This window comes from Falco naumanni, chromosome 4, assembly GCF_017639655.2.
Source record: "Falco naumanni isolate bFalNau1 chromosome 4, bFalNau1.pat, whole genome shotgun sequence".
NCBI lineage: Eukaryota > Metazoa > Chordata > Aves > Falconiformes > Falconidae > Falco > Falco naumanni.
The window spans coordinates 47,866,528-47,883,886 of NC_054057.1; the positions used below are offsets into that span (position 1 = coordinate 47,866,528).

The 17,359-nt window shown below is 39.8% G+C and overlaps 1 protein-coding gene across 4 annotated transcripts in view; it reads right to left on the reverse strand.

Annotated features, from left to right (window-relative positions):
• The window catches only part of CUL2 (cullin 2), a 52,263-nt gene extending 36,265 nt beyond the window's left edge, over nucleotides 1-15,998 (reverse strand). Inside the window, exons 1-4 of one of the 4 annotated variants that reach the window (XM_040590731.1) lie at nucleotides 15,877-15,998; nucleotides 12,385-12,523; nucleotides 6,390-6,492; nucleotides 4,418-4,512 (exon numbers count right to left, since the gene is read on the reverse strand). In XM_040590731.1, the coding sequence (XP_040446665.1) occupies nucleotides 4,418-4,512; nucleotides 6,390-6,492; nucleotides 12,385-12,503 (317 nt within the window). In that variant the 5' untranslated portion in view covers nucleotides 12,504-12,523; nucleotides 15,877-15,998. Of the gene's footprint in view, nucleotides 1-4,417; nucleotides 4,513-6,389; nucleotides 6,493-12,384; nucleotides 12,524-14,907; nucleotides 15,027-15,655; nucleotides 15,821-15,876 lie in introns of those variants that run through there. The other 3 variants (XM_040590729.1, XM_040590733.1, XM_040590732.1) reach the window with 3 other exon arrangements.
• Nucleotides 15,999-17,359: the final 1,361 nt, after the last annotated feature.

Consider the following 17,359-nt stretch of genomic DNA (forward strand, 5'->3'; position numbering starts at 1 on the left):
TTTACAAGGAATTTAGCAAAAAAACCTAATTTAACAATCAGAAGGGTAGCTAATTATTGGGACAGATTACCTGGTAACTTCCATGTATTTCATACTTTTAGATCAACCAAGGACACTGCTCTAACCACAGACTAACACAGTGACTACACTCCCAAAGCAATGCGACATCTCAACAGCCCACAGTGTCCTTGGCGGGGGAGAATGGGGGACAGACACAACAGACTTTTCAAAGTCCTGACAGAAGGATTAGATGTATATTTTTTTTCTTTTAATGTTTTATTTGGTTTTAGTAGTTTGAATTACATACTCCTGGATAAGAAACAAGTATTAGTGTTGGCAAAATAGACATTGTGAAATCTAGCTTAAATGTAATGAACCTAAGAGCGTATCAGTCTCAAATCAGCTACTGGTCATTTTCTTATGTTCTCCATGAACAAAGCCAAAAGAGTTTACCACCTTTAAGTCTTTGTCCATCCATGATATGACACCACAAAACACCATGCATGATTACATATATTTCTAGAAGTACTATACTTTAAGCAAAAAAGGTAAACACCCTCTATTCAGATTTTTTCCTCCTCTGAAAGCTGTCCTAAGATAAACAAGAAACTTCTAAGTAACCACTCTTCCTCCCCCACCCTGCTTCCTACACACAGAGTCAGACTGCTATACTGATCCCCAAAATGGCACGAAGGTCTAGCAGAACAGTATACAGGAATAAACCTGACCAAGTGCTGAGGAAACTGCTTTCAGAAATTTGCACCGAGAGAAACCTGCTAACAATTTTCACAGGCCATTGCAAGTGTTCATGGACAGGGGAATGGATAAAAACCCAATGTGCCAATATCATCCACTCTTCTGATGCATAGACGCCAATTTAAACAACCAGAAGTAACTGATTAGCTAGGACTAATTATTACAGTTTGTTTTCAGAAACACTGTTTGGTTTTTAAGATTTTCTCCAATCTACCACTTGCAGAATTAAATTGCTTTACAAGCTACAGAATGCATACACGGCCACGTGATGAAGTTATAAATGGCTACATCACTGTATAATAGGAATTAGCAATTATATTAATGTTTTCAGTCATTTCCATGTGCATTCACATGGTCAGCGGTGCTAAATCTATCCACAACCAGTTATGAACAGTGCTGTTCACAGGTGGATACTGAGGGAGCAGTTTGTTTTACAGATCCAACAGTGAACCAAGCGCCGCCTCAGCTGCATTAGCAAGAGCGTACCAGCAAGTCGAGGGAGGCAATTGTTCCCTCAGCACTTTTGAGGACATACCTAGACTATTATGACCAGTTCTGAGTACCCAAACACAACAAATCTCAACAAATCAAAGAGTCCAGAGAAAGCTCACTGAAATAGCTAGGGTGAATAGCATGAGACATATGTGAGATGAAAATAAACTCTTCTCAGAGGAGCACACAGAAAATATAAGCAGCAAAGGACACAAATTGCAGAATGACAAATGCCAAACAGACATACAGGAATTTTTTTTTACAGTGAGAGTAATCTAACACTGAAACAGGCTGAGCAGAAAAATCTCTGTCCTTGAAGGAGCTGAAATTTGACTCAATGAAACTTTAAAAATCTGGTTTAACTTAGAAGCTAGCCCTACTCTGAGCATAAGGTTGAAATGCGTGACTTTCAGAGGCTTGTTCACACTTTAATACGTTTCAATGAAAACATGCAACAGTGATTTCACAAGAGCTATACCAAAAGCAGCAGAATGCTTTAGTGTGTCCAGTAGTGTACACATAGAAGTGCTCAGCACTAGAAATTTAGATAATACAGTATCTGTTCTGATTTACTCAAGCACAGATGAACTGTTCACTGGTTTAAAGACCTGTAATTACAGACCTGGTTAAAATAATCTATATGAAGAATAAATGAAAGCCATTTCATTACAACAAAGCACTGCAGATACTAAAACTTTAGGAATCCAACAGCCATATCAAAATTATGAGATAAATAATAAATACCTGTTGTGGAAGTAAACCTCCCAGGGCTACTAAATGCTAAAATTAGGGTAGTTCTTTCAGTAGAAGTTTCAATAGAAAAATACCATTACTGTTAGGTTTCAAATGTTGATGGCACTTCTTGTTTGTTTAAAACTTCCTCATATTTATTAAGTTATGTAATTAGTAAGCAAGATTAAGAGCAGCAGCTTCTTAAAGCTTAAAAAACGAGAAGGGGACTGGAATTAATACAAGTTTAGATTGTGTTACAAGTTACTGCCATATCATGCTTAGAATTGGAATACACGTTACTCCTATCATGACAAAACCGGTGGAAGTTTAATCCTAAAACAAAGGAAAATGTGTCACATAAAAGTACAAAGCAAACTAAAATTAGCCTAAAGAACTAAAAATTACATGAATATGCTAGTACTAAGTGTTTTTAAAAAAGACAAAACAGCAAAAGCTGCATTATGTGTGTTTAGTTTTTAGGATTTTTTTTTATGAGTAGATTTTAGAACTTCAGCATTTTTAAAAAAATCACTTAATTTCAATTTGCTGGATAAGAAAATCCTCCAGTTATTTTAAATAAATGTACACAAACCAGATTTTTTTACAAATACAATTACCCATGAAGACAGTTACAGCACCAAGACACTGCTAAGACCCAATGTCCAGCAATGCTTTTACCTATTATGTTTGTCATCAGAAGTTAACAAAAAAATCCAACAACTGAAGAAGTTTCTTTAATATCAGGTGTTCCTTATTCCATCAGTTTTATCTTAGTGAAGAATATATGGGATTTTAGTTTTCAAACTGAATCCAAATTTGTTTTCCTAGCAAAACACACCTGGTGGGTGTATGTTTTATTATTGAAGAAAAAAATCACTTTCAAAGTCATACCCTTTAGAGACTTTTAAAAGACAGTATATGACAAAACTCACAACTTCAACACAAAGAAAGAACATCTAACTTTGAGGTAAAATTATTTCCAACAGAACACCCAACAAGTACATCTTCTGGACCAAAACACCATATGCAAAGCAGGAAGAAAAGTTAAAATGTGCAGAGCTGGCAGGAAATGAATAACTTCAGAGTTTAAGAACTTGGTTTCACAGATACATGAATACCACTCTGTTGAGCTTATATATATGTACAGGTTGGTTCGTGTGCATAAAAACTGTCTGAAAAAAAAATGCTCTAGCTTATTTAAAAATAAGCCAAACAAAAAAATCAGGTTCACACTGCTGGAGAAGTATTTTAATTTGCTGGTTTATGACCAGAAGCACTGAAGCACTTAGAAAAACTGTTACACAAAACAAAATCAGTGAGATTCATACACATTAAATAGGATTTAGCACCTCCCCATATGAGCTTGAATTAAGTCAATGACACATTACAAACCAAAGTTTGCAAGCCCAGAATGGACTCCATCATGTGTTCCCAGTCTGCTAGTGATAATTTAATAGATTCGACAAGATCACACATGTATCTCCTAAAATAATAGTAAAGGTCTCAAAATCCTTTGCAAATCCTCACATCATCAGATAAGTACAATATGAACCGTGCCTCCTAAGTTATATTTACCTGCTGCAAATCACATGCATAATGCATACTAGAATGTTCAACCTGCAGTCAGAGTGAAATTAAAATCCAAATCCTAGTAAATCAAAAGCCACCTCAATATAGTTATAGTTCTAGCAACTCAAGAACAGGTGAGGTTTTTTATGTTTAAGCTACCCCTAGTAGCAACAAAAGACATTCGTAATTCAGGAAAAAGTAGAAGTACAAAAATAACACAGGTTGTGTTTTTATTTATAGACTTGGCTGTAATCTAATGAAAAAACTGTAACATTGATTGCCTGTATGCAGTCTATTAGTTTCTGAAGTTCTCAGAAAAGAAACCAGGAGACATTTTCACTCCCTCTCCAATCCTTGCAGTTCAAACTTCACGTAAAACAAAATTCGACTGAAAAGAGAGGACCCAAAGAGCACATAACCTTGTCTGAAAGGGAGACAGTTCTAGAAGGGAGAGCTGTGTTTTTGCCAAGGTACAGAGCTAAGCTTTGAAACAAATCATGTTGGTTCAACTGGACCCTTCATCACAACACCTTGCAGAACACCACCTAGGATATTATCAGCTACTTCACTACTGGGTTGATTAGCAACAACATATTTGGCACTGAAACATCAGAAACAACAGAAGTAGAATATATTAGTAATGAAAGAATAGTAGAATCATCTTAGATAACTACTTCAGCAGCAAGCAGCAGGGCACAGAAAAACCTGTTGACATTCCTTTTTTCTCATGTTCTGCTACTGTAAGTATATTCTCTCCAAAACTGACTGGGGCGTATTCAGCTATTGCTCTCATTAAACAACATTCTTCAACTTAAGCTGCAGATCACTAATCATTTCAGAAGTTTAATAACTCATTTGCAAAGCTTACCTGTATAAACAGTCCATATAGTCTGCCCCTTTGCTATACTCTTCCCAGTATCTGTGATACATAACCAGTACTTGTTCTTCAGCTTCCAGAACTCTCTGTGAAGGATAACACACACAACCCACTACAATTAGTAAGAAAATAGCATACATACATAATCGGAACAGGATTATAATTTTGGAATAACAACTGCATACTCAAAATTAAGACCACACCTAAGCTTTAACTGGTCTAAAAATAGCTTTGTTGCGATGACCAGGAAACTAACAAATCTTTATACTACAAAGTTTTGGTAAGCCAGCTGCAACACAAAGTTGCTTTATCTTGCATTTTAAAAAGAACAATCTCTATAATATATTATTTTCTATTTGTTTTCACAGAAGTACTTGCTTGAATAAGCATGGTTCATATTCTCACATCACACTGGTGCGATAACTCACACAACTAGTCCCTCATTGACATGGATCAATTTTAAACTCGTGCAGCCACATGCACACTGGAGGAGCTGCCTAACTCTAGCCGCTTAAGATCAGTATGCCTTACCCATTAGAAAAGCCCTTATACTTACCAAGAATCCTGGAATAAAAAAAGTTTCACAAAATGCAGATATGTGCAAACTTAAAACAGATCTGTAAATCTAGGCCCAAACCTTTTGGAATTTAAGCAAATAGTAATCTTCTTGTTGCTGATGTCTGAACTTCTCAAAACATATTCATACTTCAAAGGAATAAGTTCTACAATTTAAACTAATTAGTCTGATTTGTGAAGGAATATGAGATCCTAGGAATTCAACTATAACTCTCTCTAGAGTATGTAATTTTAAACTCTGGCTCAAGTAGCAAAGAAGCTTATGCAAAAATAATGTAAAAGAGGAAAGCTAGTAGACAAAACAAAATCCAGAGTGATTCCCTCTATGGTATTTTTGTGAAAGCTTTCCAACATTATTTCAAAGACAAATGGTGGATAGCCAATTAAAAACCACACAGATGTATGCTTTCCACTACTTCCCACAGCTTCTAACTGTGCTGGCACCTGCCTGATTATCCAAAGTGAGCTCATGCAGCTCACTAGATAAACGAGGAAGAACTTTTCTATCCAAGTTGTCTGCTAGTCTAGTGAACTGACATAGTCTACCAAAGTTTCAGAGGTATCCTCTCTGCTACCAGTGGAACTACCCATTAAGACACCCAGCCTATCCTGACAAATACATGGGTAATCTAAGCTCAAAAAATAGCATCAAGCCATTTAAGCAGTACTGTGCAGAATTTGCAACTCTTCATTCCCTATACAGACATCAAAGGCAGACATCTTATTTAAATCTACTCTTTATACTAAAATACAAGGAGACACTGTTCATCCATCCTACATATTCAACATGATGAATCATGATTCTGTTAAGATTAGCTGTCTTAGCTGATGATACAGAAGTTAATTCACAGTTACATAGGTATACGAGTATTGTTATTTGGCAAAATAAGTAATTCATCATTAATTCCTCCCCTGCCAAGCATTTTTGTTATTCTATTTCCCACATATTTTGCAAGTTTTCTTTAGCAGAGTATATACAATCAGTTTTCAATACATTAGAGTATATACTTTAACATTGTAACAGTAACTATAGCACATTTGGAAAATGAAGACATTCTGGAACTTGTTTAAGCATTCAGTAGAAAAGAACTTGCTTTTCAAGCCAATGAGTATTTTACATAAACCTTAACTGTTGGTTTAAAAAAAACATTCTTTCTTTTGTGTTGCATACAGGCAGATATCTATATATCTGTCTACATTGTGTTGTGTTACATAGATAGATAGATAGATACAGACAAATATATATATTCTGCCCCTGGAACTCTCACCTGTGATTTAGTCTCATAAAATCTGCATACCTTCATCCATACAAAACAAACAACCCCCCTCCCTGAAGTCAAAAAAGACATACAATACCTACATGTACATCAGTAACTGTATAGGTTACCTTGTGCAAATGACGCACATGATTTTCCAAAAAAATTTTAGTCTCAGTATAAAGTCTCTCTCCAAGAGGTTCAGGATAGGCCACACACAAAGCATAAATGTCTCTGAGCTCAGAGTCAAGGTTTGTATCTGCTTAAAGTGTGAAAAGTTACGAACAGCATTTAAGATTTACAGAACCTTCTTTTCTCTCCCACACATGCATTTTAGATGTTTTTCATATTTTTTTCAGTTAAGCACAAAAGAAGTCATTTTCTTAAATTAGTGTAAGTCCTGATTTATGAAGAATCTAAGCTTTTAGCATCAATAATAAATTTTAAGTAGTGGAAGGTGAAAGAATGTTACAGCTAAGATCCTGGAACTTCTGGCAGCCCCCTATTGGCGTGGCTTTTACCACTTACTTGCCATGCACAAATAATACACAATTATCTCAAAGTGAAAAAGCAGCTTTCATCCAAAATTCTTCCTCTGTACCTGCAGCCAATGTGAAACTAAGATTGTTTTTGGATAATGGAAAGAAGCACTAATTAGGTTAAAACGTGATAGCCAAGTATGGAGCATAGCAAAAATGAAGCAAAACCAACTTCAAGTTTTCCTCTCCCAAGTCCAAAACAATTTACTGTCCCTGAGTATTGGTCCCCACTCCACAGGTGAAACAATTTTGTGGGACACTGGAAATTAAGTAATCACAATGGTAATGTGGGCACAAAAAACTGTCTTCTTTTTAACCATCATTACTATTTCAGTAACCCTATTTAGATCACAGCTACACAAAACAGTAACACTTGCTCATTTAAATGGACAGCAGCAAACAATTAAACCTCTTAAGGTGGTTCTGCCTCTGAAGTACCTTGCAGAGCTTTAAAAAAGTCACTTGATACTTCATCAGGAAAAAAACCCTATGATTAACAACTTTGCTTTCAGAAAAGTCAAGAAATTATTAAGTCCAGCTTCAGGTGAAAAACTGCAGGACAAACTAGTTCTGCAGAAGTTATCTAAAACCCATCATGCTTATCCACTAAGATTAGGTACTTTATAAAACCAGCCAAGCTACAAGTTATGATTTAGCACAGATTACTCTTTAAGGTAATCTCTTTAATTATGGGAAGACTTTCCTGTAGTCTACCTTAAAAAAAGCACATGCCTGTGTAAAAGGAGGTAGAAGACATAAGGACAGTTGACAAGTCACCTGCCTAGTCTATGGAACAGTGGCCAAGCTCTCATCCCACAGTTCTTCCCAAAAGCATGATTCTTTTTTTACACATAACTACAACTCAAAAAAAGAAAGGTACTGATATGGGACAACTAAATGGAAAAAAGCCTTGATTTGGCCACTGGAATCTGAAAGCCTAATCTCAGTTACAGTTATTTCATCCATTGCGATCATCTTTATCAGAATTCTCCTTGTAATGGCAAGAAGCATTAAATGGAAATCCCAACAAACAAAACGGGCAATATTCACTGCTTTATAACAGTAGCTAGCATTACATTACACCAACTTCCAAAGTTATGAGCAATGAAATATCAAAACTATTAAATTATTAGTGAAGAATGAAATATTTTCTTAAACAGATTGTAAAGAACAACTGAGTTTGGTTGGATTTTTTGCCACATTCCCCCTCCCCAACAAATTGTCAGCCTAAGGATGGTCCACAGTCAAACACATCCTCAATACTATTCAAATCACAAGCCTCCTCACTACGTAAATAAGGTATTTCTGAGAAAGTAACTTCCAGAATTAGAAATCTTTGTAAGCTACTCACAAGCAAAGAGGACATTGTTGGTTTTTTTTTTTCTTTTTAGATCCACAACTACACTACCTGCATCACAAAAACTATTATGGATCTCCACCAGAACCACTTGCTTTGAAGTTAGAGGAAACAGGCAGTCTTCACCACCACAGCACAATAAAATAATGGCAGCTTACCTGATGAAAGCAGCAAACAAGTATCTCTGAATTTATCTAGCCTCTGTGTCTAGGCTTCAGTTAGAAGTCTAGATGACTTGACTGTTGTAAACAAGTTTTAGTTGTAATAAACCTATTGAAGATCAAAAATATTATCTGTACTCCTTCACGAAAATGCCTATCTTCCAAACATGCCTTTCTTTATTCTAGAGAGCAGTCAAATTTTCTTGCAGATTAAGAAAGCTGAATCCAGTATTCTTCCTTGACATAACACTCTTGTGTACCTGCTGAAATTAAACTAATGGCTTAATCACAGAAGGACCTCCATATCAACCTCACACATTTTCCTGTAACAACCAAATGATAAAAATCAACACCAAATCCTATTTGTTGGATACTAAGTTTCTCTGGATTTCTACAAAAAAAAAAAAAAAAAAAAAAGAGAGAGAGAGCTACCATGAGTCTCAAGAACACATTAAAGTGTAGCTTTGCTACAGAAAGCTTACATTCTTGCTTAGTTTGTACTAGTTTATTCACTTAACTATATCTTTCATTTCAGAATCCAATTTTACGTGTACCATTCAAAACGTGAATCTTTTAACAAAAAACCTTTGAGGGGAGATGAATCATTAGTCATCACTGGTATTTTACTCCATAAACTTAATGCACATTTTTTCTGTGATGCTGTCCCTCAGAAGATCAGGAAGCAGCCTTTACTGTTCAATAATTCATTTTAAGGGTGAAAGCCATCTGTCCTTCCAGTTCAGCACATAGTTTTGCAGGGTGAGAAAGGTCAAAGAAAGCTGAAGCCAAACTGTTCTTTAGGGGCCTTCACTCTGTGTCAAGAACATCAAAAGCCTTGCACAATTTAAGTACTCCAGTAGCTGCTATTTGAGGGGTATTACCCAGCAAGGGGAAACCAAAGCAATTCCAAACTAAGGGGAAAAAAATAAATCACCAGTTACAAGAAAATACTGTATCCAAGGCCATAAAAGCTCACTAATACTGTCCCCGGGGTAAAAAAAAGCATCTAGTTAAGACCATATATTAACAGAAAGTTTTGAATGGATCTTCTCTAGAAGACCAAAGCACAGCTTTCAGAAAAACTCTGTGGTTGTTGGTCTTCCTCTGTAACAGAATCAAAATTCATAGAGCACTTGAGGACTCACAGTCAGAAAGAATCATGATGATATGAACTTTATTTACTCTTCCTTCTCTTTGGGCTGGTTCTTATATTAAAGATATAGTTCATAAGTTGTTGGTTTAGGACCCTTGTAAAATGGGGGATTAGAGGAAGGAGAACAAATATGCATAAAAGATTGAAAAAAGCAGGCGGCCACGTTGCATACTTTTAAAATAATTCTGTTTGCTGTATGGCTACCTTCCTCCCTGGGTACTGTTCATCCTGTTTATTTGGTTGGTGGAAAAACCATGACAACAAGCAGAAGATCCTGAATTTCTACCTATTCAAAAAGGTTCTGCTGCTTAAAGGTAGTTATCCAAGTACAGATGAACTGTAACTCTAACCAAGCTTGATCAGCCTTTTAACTTACAGAGTACTCCCTACCCTACTGAACACTTAGAAGCAAAGTCTTGAAAGTTATACAAAGCATTTATAATAACCAAATTATTGTAAATAGTATCTCAGAGAGACAACTGTCACTCATTTACCAGACAATGAAACAACTCCAGAAACATTCCTTTCTGCAGAGAACCTTAAAGGAAATCTGAAGGTCAAAGGTGGCTCAAGATGACTCACAGTTTAAATAAAGTGACATATGGTCTTTCAGGTGATCTTTTCCAGAAGATTTTTAATTCTTACACAGTTGTGCTTCCCAGCCCATTGCCATTCTAGCGTTTCAAGTTTGAGATACAAGCTATATTTAAAGGTAAGCTATGTTTAACAATAGAATTGCCAGCATTACAGAGAAAACACTATATTCAAGACAAACAAGTTCTGGGGAAGTAGTGAGGCAAAAATTAGTTCTAGAAATGCAATCCGCACAGTAAAAGCCTCTCACCCCTAAAATACTATTAGTCTCCATACACTATTTGATCTCAGCTGTCTCAAGCAGCACAAGAGAAAGCAAACACTTCTTAGAATACACTGCTGCAGACTGAAATCATGATCCTTTGCTATATTTTATCCTTTGTTTCCACATCACTGTTTTAACTTTAAGGAGACTACAAAGATCAAGTGGTACTATAACCAATAAAATAACCTGTATTAATTTCATTAACACACAGTTCAAATCATTGGTCACCTTTTTATTAAACAGCAAGAAGAACAGAGTTAATGGGACATTTCGTTATAACATCCCTATAGATGTTTAGAAACAGATTACTCCAATTAAATTGAATTTAACAGTGAATTTAAAGCTAACAAAGATCAAGATGATGTATTTTTCAAATGCCACATCTTCCTAAAACATATCATCAATACCTCAGTTTTCTTTATTTATTTAAAACCTGGAACACACCAGCTGTATAAAATTACAAGTTTAACCAAGTCATTCAATTCTCAGTGAGCAGTTTGCGTTAAAACCTAGAATTTGGTTAAGAGTAGCATAAGTACTAAACAATCAACATTTAAGTTGGAAGTTGCAAGTCACACAAGCTTCTCAGGCCATTCAGCCATAGAGAATAAGACAAAAAGGCTCCTGCCTGTGCCAAATCAGCACTAATAGTGCCACTTTCTAAGGAACATAATTCCAAGATGATAGCAAGTAAGGTCCTAGAATTACATGCCAAATAATTCTTCCAAGACTGCTTCCCAAGTCTCCTATTCATAAGTGTTCCCTTTCTGATGTTCAATCAACTGGAGTAAATCCCAAAAGAGGATCAACAGCAGACTAGTGTAAAAGGCCTCCATGTAAGAAGTTCTGAGTGAAACATCTCATTCAATTATTATTTTAGATTTTAGGTGCCCTTGTTTAAATGTTTAGAGCTTTAAGCTACAGAAGTTAACAGCTTGTTGAAGACTGAAATATGCAATTCTCAAAAACTGCTTAGAAAGAACTACCACAGCATGATTTGTCAGCATTAAGTACACAACTCATTAATTCAAAACTTCTGTAAATTTTGTGAAGCCATTTGAACTTGAGTCCCGGACCAGGTGAAGAGTCGTGCCCCTTAGAAATTAACCACAAAGTTTTAAAATTAAAGAGCTCCTTAAAGATTATCACACCATAGAATAAGGTTCCACAAAGACTATGGGAAACTGATTTTTTTAATGTATTTATATGCATGCACACACTCAAAACAGGCACATGTGAAAGCAATTCTGAGTCTCTTTTCTTTAGCCTAGCTCTTGCACCCAGAATAAGCTTATGTTGTAAAAATCTATGTATAAGAATCTTCTCAGGAGCTTTTTTTTTCACCCAAAAGAATTAACAAAACAGTAAGTCTAAATCATTCTCCCCTACAATTAAACCAAACTCAGTCAAATTGCTGCAGAACAGCTGCAAAGCCTCCTAAAAGTCTCTCAGTTATCCACCACACTGTAATGCCTTATGAATGCACAGACACATGGCACAACATAACTGGTTAGAATAGTCACACTTATTTTAAAAGAAGTTGACTGAAACTTAAATCTTGTAAAAAACTTACAAGTCCATTTTACATGTAAAATGCAAACTTTTCACCACAACAATATATGTACAGCTGTGAGTTGAACAGCAAGATCATATGACCACAACTAGAAAGAGTAATTATTTTTTAAAATAGCTTAACTGTCAGAGAGTAGAGAGGCAATAAGAGTGGAATGAAAGTAACAAGGCTTTTTTACAAACCGTTGCTACAGACATGTCCAATACGGTAGCCAATGCATATACTTCTGTGAAAAGCTATAGTATAAGCTAAGCATTAAAGCTACTAAAAGTGAGTAAAACTCAGAACAGTTTACTATTTATTACCGTGGCAATTTCCACATAGAATACTTCCCAAATATGCAGAATTTCCCATCTCTTTCAACTTATCCACTGACCCACAGGCTTAACAATGATACAACCTTACAGTGACAGGTACAACAGGCCTACTCCATGCCAAACACGTCATACAAACACATTAAGTCAGATTTTCACTTAAAGGATACGAGAAGCGATCATTCCACGTTGCTCTTTCAACATAATCCAACATAACAACAGCTTTAATTGTTGTTAGAAGTTTGTTCCATGTTTCATCAAAGTCAACTACTCGTGGTTTCAAGGACATTGTGGGGCTTTAGTGTTAATCTGTAGAAGAATTAAACATGTCAAACAACACTGCACAATTATTTTTAAAAAGATACATTTTCTTTGAATTTTTCAATTTAAATTTTGTACACTGTTGCACCACCATGATACAGCAACAAAAAGAACACCCACCCCTGCTTCCCCACCCTCCAAAATCAAGCTCACAAGCCCCTAGTTTTAACATTATGGAACACTCATGTTTCATGAATACCCTATAACACAACGTCAATTAACCTAAGAAAATCATGCCTCAAAGTTCATCACCTTACCAAGCTACCAATTTAACATTTCCAAATGAAGAAAACAAGTTTCCTGTAAAATGTTGTTTGTTCACTTTCATGCGAAGACTGTTTCAGCTGTATCTGAGAGAATTTTGGGCAGGAACATACTGAATGTATTAACAGAGTATTTGAAATCACTACTGTCAGTTTGTAGTCTATGTTCACCTCAAGCTTTCATGAGACCTTTTTGGTGTTATATTTAAAAAGCCACAAAACCCTAAAGCTTTGATCAGGATAATAAAAGAAAACACATCTAAACACAGAGTATTATACAGAGCTTGTGCAGCTTATTGCACTGCGCAGCAGGACAAACAGTGAATTCTTTCAAGTAAGACGTGGCTTGAAAATATGGAAGCAGTGTTAGTAATTTCATATAAAAAAACACTGGAAGAGATTTATTGAAAGAAAAGCATTAAATTACTGAAATAAATAGAGGAAAAAATGTAACTTAGAGAAAAAAAAGGGGTCCCTAGAGTCACAACAGTGAAGGCCTCTTCTTTGTTTCTATCTCTCTGTCCTATGCACCTAATCTAGAAAGGACCTGATATGTGACATTCCATACACAAAGAATTCTAGTTCCTGCTCAGAAACACAACATTGTAAAACTAAAGCAAAAAGTGGAAAGAATACTTCTATCTCCATTTTAAATAGATGGAAAAGTGACTCAACTTGTCTTCCCAAATTTTCAAGGTCAGAAGGGTAAAAAGAAAGCTAGCGACAGACTTTCAACACAAAACACACCTCTATAAGAGAAAGAATCAAATGGCATGTTAAAAAAAACTATTTAGCAACCAGCTTACTACCTTAACTGCTACTGCCTTTTAATTTTTTGCAGGCAGATCAGTTATCTCAAACTGCAGGATATATAGCTTCTCAGTTTAAGGAGAGAAAATAATAATAAAAAAAAAAAACCCACAAACAAAACAGAATGCATATAAATGCCACCCTGACTAACCAACCAAGCTCCTTAACTGTCGTGAATTTGGGAACCACAGAGGGTTGTTTTCCTCTACCTGTAACACAACAGTTTCCGTTTAAAACTTAATCAACATCTGATTTCATACAGAAACTGAGTAGCAACTAATATCGAGGAAGTGGTATTATCCTATGTTTTATGAACAGGAATCTTTTTTAAGAACTACCAAAGCTCAGAAAGTGGTGTGTAAACATTTTCAGTTCAGTAGAAACATTTAAGCTGTTACATTTGCAACATAGTTACTACTTTTGGAAAACAAAAACAAATCAACAGTCCATTTATGTCAGTTACAGCTTACTACACAGATCAGAGAGAACTGACAACACAAACAGACATGCATCAAGGAAGGTACACTGAAAAACACAAACCCATTTTTGTTTCATAGAAACATAAACCTCAGTAGAAATAAACAACAGGAGAGCTCACTTCCAGGAGGGGAAAAAGAAAAAATAAGAAGTGCTAGTCTTCTAAAAGCTCTGATGTTATTATTCTTCTGGAAAACACAGGACTATTTTCAGCTGATCCCTCCCAAAAAAAATATCATGGTCCCCCAAAATTTTAAGAATCCTAAGAATTTCTTGTGGTAACAATGGTATACGTGGTTGAATGTTATGTTAACAGGTTGCTCTCTCTGAAACACACTTTGTAACTCTAAGGTAAAAAAAACCATTCCTTCACAGATAAGCAAAACGGAGGGGAGGAAGGAAGGGTCAATATAAAGTCCTCCCCACAATACATCACACAGAATCTGTAACACTGCGTTTAGTATCACCAAAAACCCTAATAATATGTAAAGCACTATGTATCCACATACTCATAAAGGTACTCTGGAGTTAAATAGTTTAACACAAAGCTGTTATTTGGCATTATCTTACAGCTTTCACAACAATACAAATTGAAGCGTGTTTTCTAGACATGTTCAGAAAGGCAGTATAACTTTTTCTGTAAGACACTGGGGTTTGGGGGTGGGTGTAGGTGTGCTACGCTTTGCTGTCTGCAGCGCGCAAGCTTACCAGCTTAGAGAATTAAATTACTTGTACCGATGCAAGCAACCTCCGTAGTAAAAATCATCGTAGAGAAGAGTATCTACCCTAGGGTTTATAGCATTCGGGGGTGGGAAACCATACCTGTGTGACCAGCCCTAAGGTAAGCGGATATTCTCGAAACATATTTACACGTGAGGATAACGAAAGGATGTTGCTTCCATCACCTTGTTCTTTAAAACATACTGCTGTCACAGTGAATATAGTTCCTCCCACAAATAAATGTAGGGTTTTGCCAGCATCGAAACATCCCCCGAATTTCTCAACTGTTTAATCATTTTTAAAAAAGCGACATTATATTACGTGCGAGCGGCGGGTGAGCCGCCGAGGGCTAGGGCAGCCCGGCAAACACGTATGCAGCGCGGCCTGCCGCCCCCCCGTGCCCCCGGCACCCCCCGCTCCGCCGGCAGGCCGCGGGCAAGGGACCTGCCCCTCCACCGAAAGAAAAGCGAAACCGGCTGCGGCGGCAGCGAGGAGCGCGGAGCAGCCCCGCCGGAGCCGCCGCATCGCGCCCTTCCCGCCGGGCAAGGGCAGGACCCGGGGCAGGACCCGGCCCGCGCCCCCCGCAGGGGGCAGGGCGCTGCCGCACAAACACCCGGGGAAGGGAGCTCGGGGCGGGGCGCTGACTCCGGCGGGCAGGACCCCGCGGGGCGGCGAGGGCCGGCGGGGCCTCAGCTCCCTCACACGCACCCGGCCCGGCCGCCCGCAGCGCGCGGGGACGGGGGGGACCGCCGCCTCCCCCTCGCTCGGGGCTCCCTCCCCTCAGCGCCCCGGCGCTGCCGGCCGGGCCGGGCCGCGCCGCGCCGGGCGGGGCGGAGCGGGGGGGGGTTACCTGGCGGCAAGGGGCCCGAGTCAGCGACGCCCGCCCGCCGGCCGGCCTGCCTCGCTCCCTGCCCTGCGGCCGCGGTCCCTGCCCCGCTCCGTCCTCACAGCGCTGCCATTACCCAAGCCGCTCTCCCCTCGCGCCCCGCCCCTCCTCCGGCGCCGCCACTGCCGGGGACGGGCCGCGGGCGGCCCCGCGCTCTCCTCGCTGCCGCGGCGCCGCTCCCTCACCCGCCGCGCTGCGCGCCGCGCGCCGCCGCCCCCGGGCTCGCCCCGCCGGCTACAGGCTGGGCGAGGGCCGACGGGCCCCGGTGCACCGTCACTTTCCGACCCCACCCCCCCGCCTGAGGAGAGAGGCTTGGTACAACCCACTGTACGGCAAGCACGGGCGGCCGCATTTCCCAGCAGCGGGGCAGCCTGCGGCCGCACGGCGCATGTCCCGCCGGGCCCCCGCGCACGCGTTGCTCCTCCATTGGTGACGCTTCCCCTGCCGCGCGTGCGCGGTGCCGTCCCGCTGGAGGCGGCAGGGCCGGGCCGCGGCGGGGCACCAAATGGAGTCGCGGCGGGCGGTCAGCGAGCCGGCGGGTTACGGCCGCCTGGGCCGCTCTCCCCACGCCCTGCGCGGCTCCACGGGTGCCGGGGAGAGTAAGCTTCGTGCGTGGGCCCTCCCTCGGGCGCGGCGTGTCGCGGTCCCCAGGGGCCGCCTGAGGAAATTTCCGTCTCCTCAGAAGATGGAGATGTGCCTGTCCCGCCGCAGGGGGAGCGGGCGGCCGCCTGCCCTTGCCCCAGCCCCCGCCTGCCAGCAGGGACCAACGACCACGAATAAACCCCCTCCAGCACCTGCTCGAGGAGAAGGGCCCCTGCAGCGGCGACGCCGGGCAGAGCCCCCCCGGCCCTGGCCGCCCCTTGCTCCAGCTGCCGCGGAAGGGTGCCCGCCCTACGCTCTGCCGTCTTCTCGGCGGAGAGCAGCAACAGAAAGTTTTAAACTCGAAATAACCAAGTGAAATCACTGTGGAGACAAAGTAGTTTAACATCTTCATGTGCCCTGAGCGCACGTATTTTCCGTGCCAGTGATGGCCTCTCTGGTCACGCAGACACCCTTGGAACCTGCACAGAATCAGGGCTAAACGGCAATCTGCTCTTCAGAGAGCGACCACAACTCCTTCTCTTCTCACTTCTTACCTGGGGTAATTAAATCTGTTTCCTTACATTTTGCAGGAAAATGGAAGCCTGTTTCCTCAGCCTTATCCTAGAGACAAAAGGACAGTGTGCTTTAAAGCTGTCTCTAGTTTTCACGAGAGAAAGGCTGGGGCACTGACAGACAAGGTAGAATGCTTCCGAAGTACAATCAGAAAACATGTAAAACTGTAAAAAGTTAGGTGCAAAAGTGTAACTTTTATCAGTTTACCACGGCTCTGCAAGCTGTTTGCCAGAGGGATACCTATTCTAATTTCTAAGAGCAGGAGAAAGACATCTGATTGCTGAAGTCTATTTCTCCCCTTCTCCAAACGAACTGTGGGTTAGTTTAACATGCAATGCCACAGAAAGTCACACTTGAATTTTCTAGGAGCAGTTTCTTGCCTCTTCCCCCTGGAAATCTGCTGCTCATCTTTGAATGCTCCTGAATCCATTCATTCTTACATATCTGAACAACTTAAGTATTTTCTTTTTAGTAACTGTATCCCTTCCATAAGTAAAGATTGCTCTTAAGAGA